The 12,252-nt window shown below is 36.0% G+C and overlaps 1 protein-coding gene across 1 annotated transcript; it reads left to right on the top strand.

Moving 5' to 3' along the window:
• Nucleotides 1-426: 426 nt before the first annotated feature.
• Nucleotides 427-3,191, top strand: LOC127159153 (scavenger receptor cysteine-rich type 1 protein M130-like). Its single transcript, XM_051102055.1, has 4 exons — nucleotides 427-570; nucleotides 1,013-1,148; nucleotides 1,281-1,595; nucleotides 1,994-3,191. Exons 2-4 carry the CDS (start codon nucleotides 1,091-1,093, stop codon nucleotides 2,005-2,007), a joined length of 387 nt encoding a protein of 128 aa, XP_050958012.1. The 5' UTR covers nucleotides 427-570; nucleotides 1,013-1,090; the 3' UTR covers nucleotides 2,008-3,191.
• Nucleotides 3,192-12,252: the final 9,061 nt, after the last annotated feature.

Raw genomic sequence — 12,252 nt, forward strand, 5'->3', positions numbered from 1 at the left:
AAACCATACAAGCACGAACACAACCTATATTCACAACACCACATCAGCACACGAATCACTCACTGTTCTTGATTTAATAACATTTAAACTATATGAAAGAATGTAAATTCATATAGTGTGAAGTCTTTACATTTTATTAGGCTACTTAATTCAATTTCTCTAATATTTCTTACCTCAACAGACAGAAAACTTAAAGCGCTGCTTCATTTGTATCGTTGTGTTTACTCAATCATTTGTTTCAACCTATTTGTCTTTGTTTTAACTAGATTTGGCTCTTGCATCAAAATCGGAATCGTTAATGTTAAGAAATTACGCTGTCATCTAAAATTTGTGTTGTAACAAAAATACAAGGTTACATAAGTCAACATCAACGAAAGGGGCGGAGAATGATGAAGCTGGAAAACAACTGGATAAAAAATAGTTAAATCAGCATGCGGGGTCCAATATTTGCAATGTCTGACTCCTCCCCGGATCAGGATACTTACTAAAGAACACAGAATAAACATCGCTGGATGAAGTGGATAGCCTGTTTACCCTAAACAACTTAATTAAAAGGCGACTTTTTAAGAGGTAACTTTGAGAAACTTTAATTTACTGCTGTGCTGTATCGTGTGAAGTGTTTTTGAATCCGCCCATGCTGTTTTTGATTTGTTTCTTATGTGAATCTATGTTAGATAGATGTATTTGACCACTGTGTTGCTTTTAGCTGTTTTCTTGTTTTAAAACGTTGAGATTCTTCCAGTCTGTTTAGATGAAGAATCTCAAGTCTTAGAGGTGAGTAGGCTAATTGTGATCTCAGACCCAACTTAGACCCTTTGATGAATTCCAGCTGTCTTTGATATGCCAAATTAATATCTTTGGAATAGAAATGTTTGTTTACAGATCTGGTCTGGATTGCCCTCTATTTTATGTTTTAACTTTTTATTGTGCTCTTGGTTAGAATGTCATAACAGTGCAGTAAAATCCACTTAAAAGTACTTGTCCTGAAAGTAACTTTAAAATGTTTCTTCAGTGTGTTTGAGGGAGCAGATGAGAAACTTGTGCTGTGCTCTGAGTTGATGAAATAGTGTGTGTCAGTCAAAAGGAGAACATGAAGAGCTGTCTGATGCTGATGTTTCTGTGTTATATGGTAAAACTCATCACCTCTGGTAGGTACATAATCAGGATCGGTAGTTAATCTATCCTTTAAAATGAGCTGAAATAATTTGCATGCAGTTTTACACTTTACTACATACTGTGTGTGGTATGTTCACTGATTGTCTCCTCTCTTTCATGTGTAGACAGTGTGAGTGTGAGGTTGGTGAATGGCAATCATCCCTGTGCTGGTCGAGTGGAGGTTTTTAATGATGGTCAGTGGGGAACAGTGTGTCATTATTGGTGGGATATTGCTGATGCTGCAGTGGTGTGTAGAGAGCTGGACGGTGGGATGGCTATAAAGGCAGCATATGAGGCTCACTTTGGACAAGGATCAGGACCAATTTTAATGGGTTATGTACTATGTAGTGGATCAGAGACTGCACTGAAAGACTGCAGTTCAGACAGCAAGTATACACAGTACTGTAATCATAATGAAGATGCTGGTGTCGTCTGTTCAGGTAAACTGCTCCAAACTTCAGCTATTTTATCACTCTCTTTCATAATTCACACTCAAACAATAAAATACATTTCTGTATGCTGGTGTGGATAAAACTGCATCAATATTAATTTTATGAAACAGGCAATCTGTTTAATTATTTTGATCATAATATTCATCCTCATTCCTAATTTTAATACAATAAACTATGAAGAGAATCAACATTAAATGTCATGTTTTTTTTTAATTCTCAGTCTGATTTCATCTGATTTATGTTAATGAAGATTGTAGAATTACAGATAAAAGTAGTACAGATTACTGAAATTGAATGAATGAAATGCAAAATGTCAGTTTTCTCTAGTGTTTCAGGTGAGTAGAGATGTTTAATTAATAATATGTCCTTATATTTCAACAACTCAGAAAAAGGACTTTGACTTGTAGACGGTTTTCACCTGTGCTCTGGTAGAGTTGAGGTGATTTATGGGAACACATGGGGTTCAGTGTGTGACGCTGCCTTTGACCAGCAGGATGCAGAGGTTGTGTTTAGAGAGCTGGACTGTGGGGCTCCTGTACAGGTGCTGGGAGCAGCTGATTTTGGCAAAGGGAAAGGCCGTGTTTGGTCAGAGAAGATTCAGTGCAGAGGAAATGAATCTCAGATACATGTCTGTCCACGATCGTCTTTACAGATGCACAGCTGTTCCCATAACAGTGATGTGGGAGTGATCTGTTCTGGTTGAGTATAAACATTTGGCAGCTCTTTAGATGATTTGCATGCATAATATACTGTTGCTGTATTGCTCAGTTATCTTAACTCCATTTTAATATTGTTTAAATAAGATGTCACTTGTTTGTCCAAGTTACACAGATCTCAGACTGGTAAATGGTTCAGACTCTTGTTCTGGAAGAGTGGAGCTTCAGTATCTTGGTGAATGGGGCACAGTGTGTGATGCATGCTGGGATATGAGAGCTGCCAGTGTCCTCTGTAGACAGCTGAAATGTGGGATTGCTGTGTCTGTTGTGGGATCAGACTGGTTTGGAGAGGGAAGTGGTCAAATCTGGGCTGATGTGTTTGATTGTGACGGGAATGAAACAAAACTCTCAGAATGTTCCATCTCTTCATGGAGTCGAGCTGAATGTTCTCATAGACAAGATGTTGGAGTCTTTTGCTCTGGGGTCCGTTCTTCGTACCTCCCTAACTAAGTTAGCTGGATTTGATTGTTGACGATTTCGCGTGATCTTGGATCGTTTGGTTCTTCGAAGCTCATCCGGGACTTGCTGTCATAGCAACAGATCCGTAAGCGTAAACCTGCTCGGGAGCAGGCTTACTTTATGTAAACAGGATTAGATCGCGGCCACTCAGTTATGTCCGCTTCATTTATACGAAAGCAACAGCGATATTTGCCGAATTAATTTTGTACTATTATATTACAAGTCAAAGATGACCGCGCATATATGTGATGCAGGGTATTTTATTAAAAAAAATGCAGTCTGTCGTTTGAAAAGTGCATATGTCACTTAAACATAGTTCGTGTAGTTTGTGTAACACTGTTTTTCCATAAATAAATATTATCAATGTAACTAAAGATAATGCAGTATTTGATTCTCTTATTGATTTCATACAGATAGGTCATTTTCTAAAAAAAAAAGGGAAATGTACTATTAATCATTATATTTCATATATTTGATTATTTCAGATGTAATTTATAGAGTAGTAATAGTATTACTTCGTGTAATCAAGATGAGAGACCACGGCTATAAAAGCGAAGGTGGATTTGGGAAGTCTGTCGCAGCCATGTCCTGTCCGTTTGTACGCGAGCAACCCATTGCGGAAGGTGCAAGGTTGATAAGGAGAGTTTTCAGAATTCAACGTATATTGCGGGATAGACAGGATCCTTTAGCGCAGCGCGACAGTGTGCTCATAGAGAGATCGTTTTTCCCGTGAGGGTATTATTTAGTTAACCAACTTGTTGGATCCCTATGTTAAGAGTTCCACTCGCCGTAGTCGGGCATTAACAACTGCACAAACTGTAGAATATTCTTATATTTCACTTTTACTTGTTCCCATGTTCTAGTGGGTCCTGTTGTGGCTCTAATGTGAAAGAGGATATAATATAATATAATATACTATAATATAATATAATATAATTACAATTACGAGTTTAATTTGTCAGCAACTTTCTGCCAGTCCTCTCTCCTAGCTTTTGCAGCCTTTGCAGTGTTCCCTTGTGTTTTAATTAAACTCTGAAACTCCTGAAATCCCTCAATCAAGAGTTCTTGCTCTGCTGCAGAAAAATACTGAGCGCGCTCTTTCGACATTTTCACCGACCAATCAAAGAGTTGCCGATCAATGTTTCTACTATCGATACGTAGCCCCTTTTAAGCCACCCAGTGATCTCAAATTACTTCATCCAGCTATACTAATCATCAACAACAGGTGCGTTCGGAGAACCGGAATAGCGAGCTCATAGTTAGCGCGATGATTTGATCTTGGATGTGTCATTTGATCCTGGATGTAGTAAGCGAGGTACGAAGAACGGACCCCTGGTGAGCACATTCACACAACAATGAAGTCATGGGTTTCAGAATAAAACTACACATTTAACCCTCTGGGGTCTGAGGGTGTTTTGGGGCCCTGGAGAAGTTTTGACATGCCCTGACATTTGTGCTTTTTTCAGTATCTTAAAAACATATTCATGGCTAAAGTCTGGTTACACTGTAATCAGCACAAACTAGGCTACAATAATATGTAAGCAACATGAATGTACATGTTTGTGTTTTTGAGAAAACAACATTTATGCGTGGTTAGTGAAAAACTAAAAATTTTAAGTCACTGAAATAAGGCCATGAAACACATTCAGAACATTAGTTCACAAGACTTTTGAGAACTGGATGTGGTAGGCTAGAGTTTTTTCAACAAAATGATGTGAAAATCATCTCGTTCACTTGTTCAGAGAAAACAGTATATTGATGTAAATTTTATAAGACATGTTTTGTGATCGAAAGGGAATATGCGAAGGAGTGGCAATGACCCATGAATATTTAACAATTCACACCTGAGAGACAAAGAGCCCTCCCTAATGGCCCATCAATGACACTGTGACTGTCAGTTAAGAAACAATGAGAGAATCAGAGAATGGAGTTTTAGATTGTATTTTATTTACAACACAGTATCATCAAAATATACATAATGAAGGTCAAATACACACAATTGAACACCCTGATCTAACCACAGAGATGTGAACAGACTTTGTGTAGTTTCTGAAAACTGTTTTCTGAATTCTGTTCAACAAGTGAAAAGAGTAAATCATACCTGATATCTCTAAACTCATCATAAGTAGTCAAGGAACTTTTTTACACTAGAATATGTGTAGTTGAACATCTGATGTTACTACAGCGCTCTCAGTTTGACAGACAGCAGGATTCATCTGTTGTGCAGGTATCAGCTCACTAAAAAACAAACAACATAAGAAAAACATCTGTGAGCATGTTAATATCAGGAGCATATATATATATATATATATAAATCACTTGCTCAGGTAAACTGATTTACGGTGGTTTGAAATTGTAATGTTTTGTTTGTTTAAATATGATTTGTCTTTTACTTACTTTTTTTCCATTCAGTGGTAAATTGAATTTTAACATGTTTTAATCTCAGAGGATCAAAAACGTGAGTCTCCTCAGAGTCTTCTGACATGTTCTACCTCACCATCTCAGAGACAGTGTACAAGTATGTTTATTATCAGTTTATTATTATCACAACTTTAAACTTTGTTGTGAGTGTTTTGCTGAAGCTGCTCAGTGCTGGATGATGTGTGTTTTAGATCATGACTCTCTCTGTCCCCCCAGTGCTTGTGATTGTACTGGTAGTTGTGCTCTTACTGCTGTTAGTGCCACTGCTTATACTGATTCAGCAGAACAGAGTGATGAGGAGAGGTAGGAGAGATCCAGAGACTGTCATATTGTGTCTTATTCAGTGTGTGATCAGTCATGTGTTGTGAACTGACAGCAGGTTTGTCTGTCTACACTCACAGCTCTCTCTGACTGGTATACAGGACTACAAAGGACACAGACAGAAGCTGTTTATCATGACATTCATCACAGACAACATTATGGAGATAAAATAATGCCATAAAGATTTGCATGTGAAGAGTACGTGTTGTGCAAGTGTACATAAGACTGTAAGCGTAAATTAAATTTGCATGCGCAAGAGAAGCTTTGTAAAAGGGTAAATCGCGTTTCAAGCGTAAGAAAAAAAGATTTGCAGCATTTTACTGTTACTCGTAAGTGTAATTCATGTGTTGTGAAACTGCAGCTTTATGCTTTCGCAAAATAAATACGATCTGCATTCTTCCGACTTCCATTTCTCCGCGCTTACACTTTTGGCACGTTCTTTTCGCTAAAATACGGTCAAAAGCACTGCAAGTCTGTGAAGTGATTTGCACACGAAAACAACAGTTTGCAAAACAGATTGACTGCGTAGGACCAATATGTATGTGAATAAACAGACTGTTGCAAATGTCTAAATGACTTGTGTATGTAGGACACAAAGTTGCCGAAATAATCCGATACGTACAGCTCCATCTTTCTTCTTTCTGCGCTTACACTTTTGGCACGATTCTCTCACTCACTGAGTTTTGCAAGCGTGAGGGGGAGGGCGGGGCCACCACTTTCTGTAGCCAATCAAATCAGACTCTCGCGGACTCCATTTACTCTTATCTGATTGGTTCAATAAACACATCACACGCCAAAACATTTATCTTCATTTAGTTTTCGCTGTCGCTCGCTTCCAGTGGAATGGTACTTTTAATGTAGACATACATTAAAAATAAAATAAAATAAAAACACGATATAAGTTGTGTACCAGGCTGTGTGTTCATTCTGAAATTCGAGCTGTGTCGTCATCGTCCTCAACAGGCAATATATGATAGTTTACTGTAATATTGTAATTTTGATGATACCTAATACTAAAACTGCCACGGGGTATATTTTACCCGTGGCTGTTTTTTAAATGTAGCCTACATAACAGACTTTGAATAAAGCATTAAAGTCTCCCAGTCACTGACTTTTACTAAAATGGTGTAATTTACAATCCTCTAAAAATGGTTTAGAAAAGAAAAAGATCAAAAACGTGGCATTTATATTGTGCCTATATTTTCGTGCTGTCATTATCTTGCTACTTATGTATTAATTGTAACTAGATTGCTAGGCAGCGTCTTTTACTCACTGAATTAGCAGTTGAGATTCAAAAATAAAGTCAAAATTAGTACAAGAAGGTGATTTATGGATGCTGAAGAGCATAGAAGCACTAAATGCCATTAGTCAGCATCTGACGGCTCATCTGACTGTGATCTCATATTTAGATGTTTCTTTATGAAAACAGTGGCATAATACACTGAAATAAAATGTTCTTTAGGCCTATAAAAACGTAAGTCGTGCTTGGGTAGAATTTACCCGCTGGAGGTTTTTAGGTATACAGCGACCCCTGGCGGTGCTAGTGTTAAACATGGCCTAGTATCTGTACTAGCAGCATAATTTGTCATTTATAATAACATGCATAATTTCACCTGTCTACTGATCAGGGACGACTCAAATTTTTTAACTAAAATTTGTTTCAATATTGTGAATATAACATATTTTTTTCACTTTAACATGTTATAATTTAAGGGGATTTTACAATTGTTTTTACAATTGAGTGTTAAATACAATAAACAGAGACATGGTCTGGAAAATCGTCAAATTCAGATTTATGTAGCTTTATTGTTATAGTAAAAAGGTTTTATCAAAAGTATAGCACTCTGATACTATTGTTGAGCATTGTCACGTAATGTTTAACATCAGCTATATATTAGGCTATATTATATGATATATGCATTTCAATGTAAAGCCAAACCAATCCAATAATGTTAACACCAGCTAACAATTCAGGATGAACACATAGTCTAGTCTAATGGTACACAACTTATAAAGTATCATGTTTTAATTAAGTTGTTGTTTATTTATTTATTTTAATGTACATGTACATTAAAAGTACCATTCCACTGGAAGCGAGCGACAGCGAAAACTAAATGAAGATAAATGTTTTGGCGTGTGATGTGTTTATTGAACCAATCAGATAAGAGTAAATGGAGTCCGCGAGAGTCTGATTTGATTGGCTACAGAAAGTGGTGGCCCCGCCCTCCCCCTCACGCTTGCAAAACTCAGTGAGTGAGAGAAACATGCCAAAAGTGTAAGCGCAGAAAGAAGAAAGATGGAGCTGTACGTATCGGATTATTTCGGCAACTTTGTGTCCTACATACACAACAAGTCATTTAGACATTTGCAACAGTCTGTTTTTTCACATACATACTGGTCCTACGCAGTCAATCTGTTTTGCAAACTGTTGTTTTCGTGTGCAAATCACTGTTCACAGACTTGCAGTGCTTTTGACCGTATTTTAGCGAAAAGAACGTGCCAAAAGTGTAAGCGCGGAGAAATGGAAGTCGGAAGAATGCAGATCGTATTTATTTTGCGAAAGCATAAAGCTGCAGTTTCACAACACATGACTTACACTTACGAGTAACAGTAAAATGCTGCAAATCTGTTTTTCCTTACGCTTGAAACGCGATTTACACTTTTACAAAGCTTCTCTTGGGCATGCAAATTTAATTTATGCTTACAGTCTTATGTACACTTGCACAACACGTACTCTTCACATGCAAATCTTTATGGCATTATTTTATCTCCATACAACATCACTCGGAGGGGTGAGGCATCATGTGAGAATGTTAAAAGCTTTAACTATGTTACAATTTATGTGTTTAGAAATGATAAAACACCAGAGAAAAAGAAAGCCGTCAACAGCGAAGTAAAAAATAATAATAATAATAAGGGTTACAAAAAAGTTTAACTTTTAACTTGACATGGCATAGGGAAAAAAATAGATTGATTGTGATCCATTTTAACATATTACTTAATTAAAAGCGTAAACTTCCTATAAAAGTACAAACTCAAAACTGAACCTATTTTCTCTTAAAAATTCCCATTGTTACTGGCATGCAATGAATCCTGGGATAGTCTGGATCCATTTGTATCCTTCGTGACACTTGAAGGAGCCTTTGAATTTGGACAGCCTTCATCCTGCTGCTGTGACGCATTCAGTATTTGTGTGATTTAAGGTCAAACTCAATGTCATTTAAATTCTGTTGCTTGATAAATGTAAAGAAATATTTAGAAATGTGATGACATCATACAGAGAATGCTCTGTCAGAGCTTTTGGGAACATTCCTGTCATTTCTACACAAAAATAATAGCAAACATTTCACAGAACACAGTTGTTTAAACAAAAAAGAGTGACTCAATATATGAAGAGTTCAGATGCAAAACCAGCTAAAAGCCATTTCGGTCAAAAATGAGATAATGATACTGAGTGAATGCTCGGAGCACATATTATATGTCCATCAAATACTTTTTCCTCAAACTCGCAAAAATACCAGCCTCAGCCCAATCAGAAGTACCACTACTTACATAGAAACCTATACATCTGAGCCTGATAAAAATGCATTTTTTAAAGAAAGACATCAGATGGATTTAGCTGCTTTTGCATCTGAACTCTTCATATATTGAATAAGCATTTCTGTCATGAATTCTCATGCCTCTATCAGTTTAATATTCATAGTATGAAGATGTGTATGAAGATGTGAAGAACAGCAATGAAGATGGGGAAAAAATTAGGTAGGTTACTGTCACCTTATACTTTACAGCTACTCATAATTTTTATTCATTCAAACTAAATCTAGAAAAAATATATGAATGAAAACGTGAATTATTATTATTATTATTATTATTTTAAACAGTCTATGATGATGTGGTGCAGGTGTCAACTAAAGAGGGAGGGGCCATATGACTCAATGACCACACCCACTATATCTTTGTTCACAAAGTCACGTTACAGTTACAGGAGCTACTGGAAGTTTGTTATATTGCTACTAATGCATCAGTGCCTTTTTTATGAAAAATTGCATGCTTTGCAAAAAAATTGGTAACAACAATTTGCATTTTGGTATTCAGATTATTATTCTTATACTGATATTGTTGCTTTTTACCTAATAAATAAATAAACAAATTAAATTTTTCATTCAATCTTTTTGTCATTTTTAAAGAGCAGTTGGTTAAAAGCAATCTTTTTAAAATCTTTGTAGACAGCATTTTGACAGCATTATGTACCTAAATATAATGACAAATAAATCTAAATAAATAAATGCATAACATAGGTGTAAAGTATAACAGAGCCCAACAAATTTATTTACAATAAAAATAACAAGAAAAATAGATTGCACACATTGTGTAAAATGTTTGATTAAAAAACCAAACACAATTCCCAGCTGCACAGTTTACTGTGTGATTGTGCACTTTAACTTAAATGACTTTAAATCGTTTTAGTGTCATTTTGTGGCTGATTATTTGAATTTAGTTTAAATATTTGAGATCGCAGGTTGAGATTGGGCTGATCCTTCTTGGTTTGTCTTTTCCATTTTGTTATTATTATTTCTTCAGAGCCTCCACCTGCTGAGCTGAGGGTCTTTATTATAATGACATTACATAGGGATATATTAAGAAACAAGAAATTGTTTCATACGCATATTTGTTTCACTGTGTTAAGGACATCTCATGAACTTCCATTGTCTTTATGACAGGAGAAAAATACCCCTACCACTAACAATAACCCCTCACAGAAACTACTCACTTGTTTGTGTTCAACAGGTTTCACTATATATAAAAAATAAAGTTAAATAAGAAGTTGTGATTATTATTTATTTATTATTATTTTCCCCTTTAATGACCACATTTGATTTAATGTCAGACATTTTAATAAACACTTAGTCTGACTGTAGTGTGTATTTACATTATTCAGTCACTCTGTGCATTAAAATATATCTGTGCAGCAGATAGAGTAAAATTAGTATGCTGTGAAATGAGCTTGACATGAAATAAATGAGAAATGTAGCCATTATGTAGCTGTTAAAAAGAAATGAACAATTTGCATCCAGAAAAATGTGTAACAGTGTGAGGCTCCCTCATGTGGTGACACAAGAACAAGACTCTTGTCTGCTCCTCTTTACAATAAGAAGTGTTTTGCTGCCATCTACTGGATGAATTATGCAAACACATACCCACACATAGCTGCAGATGTCTTTATATGATGCCAAAGCCTCGTCTTTAAAATATAAACCAATGTTTATTTACAAACTTGTCTTAATTCAGTTTATTTTATTATGTATTTACATACTGTTTATGCATATATAGTATTACAAAAAGTTATCATTTTTAATAAAAAGTTTTTTTTTTTTTTCTTTTTAAATAATTTACTTATTTATTCCCAATTTCAATTTAATTTTTTTTTTTTGTCATCAGTGCTTGTATTTGCTGTGTTCATGTTCAGGCTTTGATGCTGAATATAAGCTGCAGTGTTTCTGTATCAATCTGCTTTAAGTTTAGTGTGACTTTATCTCCACACTGACTTATGACTGACACGAGTCTGTCCTCAGTGAAGTGTCTCTTCACGCTGGAGGAGGAGTCCCGCTCATCAGCGCTGACACTTTATTGATATATATGGAGAAAATAAAAATGCTGCTTTCTGATTTGTCACTGATTGTGTTTGATGATTTCCTCTGTTGTGTCTAATAAGGTAACAGTGAGTGTCATTGGCAGCTGTGAGTCTCTCTCTCTCTCTTTAGGGGGCTGACAGGAGCCAGTTTCTTCAGTGTGTTTGAGAGAGAAGAGGAGAAACTTGTGTTGTGCTCTGAATTGATGAAATAGTGTATGTCGAGCTGAAGGAGAAGATGGACAGCTGTCTGATGATGATGATTCTGTGTTATATGGTAAAACTAATCACCTCTGGTAGGTACATAATCAGGGTCAGTAGTTAATCTATTCTTTTTAAATGAGCTAAAATAATTTGCATGAAATTTTACACTTTACTACAAAGTATGTTTGGTATGTTCACTAATTGTTTCCCTCATGTGTAGACAGTGTGAATGTGAGGTTGGTGAATGGCAATAATCACTGTGCTGGTCGAGTGGAGGTTCATCAAAATGGTCAGTGGGGAACAGTGTGTGATCGGTACTGGGATATTGAGGATGCTGCGGTGGTGTGTAGAGAGCTGGACTGTGGGACTGCTGTAACAGCGACAAAAAATGCTCTCTTTGGACAAGGATCAGGACCAATTTCAATGGCTCTTGTAGGATGTAGTGGATCGGAGACTGCACTGAAAGACTGCAGTTCAACCAGCCAATATATAAAGTACTGTGGTCATCATCAAGATGCTGGTGTCGTCTGTTCAGGTAAGCTGCTCCAAACCTCATCCTGTCATTTCATCACTCTCTTTCATAATTTTTACTCAAGCAAAAAAAAATACTTCCATATGCTGGTGTGCACAAACTGCATCAATGTAAATCTTATTAAACCGACAGTTTGTTTAACAGACAGAGTGTTTAATTGTTTTATTCATAATATATTAATCCTCATTTCTTATTTTCTTGTAATAAACTGTGATGGACTGTGATATCACAAATAAATATAATGTATTTTATATTATTCAGACAGTCTGACTTGACATTCGTATTTATTTTAATGAAGATTATAAAATTCTGGACGGAAAACATAATTACAGATAAAATTACTGTGGATTATTTGAAATAATG

This window comes from Labeo rohita, unplaced genomic scaffold (assembly GCF_022985175.1).
Source record: "Labeo rohita strain BAU-BD-2019 unplaced genomic scaffold, IGBB_LRoh.1.0 scaffold_1944, whole genome shotgun sequence".
NCBI classification, from domain to species: domain Eukaryota; kingdom Metazoa; phylum Chordata; class Actinopteri; order Cypriniformes; family Cyprinidae; genus Labeo; species Labeo rohita.

Excerpts from the sequence above, each read along its gene's own strand:
- LOC127159153 (XM_051102055.1), top strand. The coding sequence starts at position 1,091 with ATGAAGAGCTGTCTGATGCTGATGTTTCTGTGTTATATGGTAAAACTC. Across the intron at positions 1,149-1,280 it reads GGTAAAACTCATCACCTCTG|ACAGTGTGAGTGTGAGGTTG; the intron begins GTAGGTACATAA and ends TTTCATGTGTAG.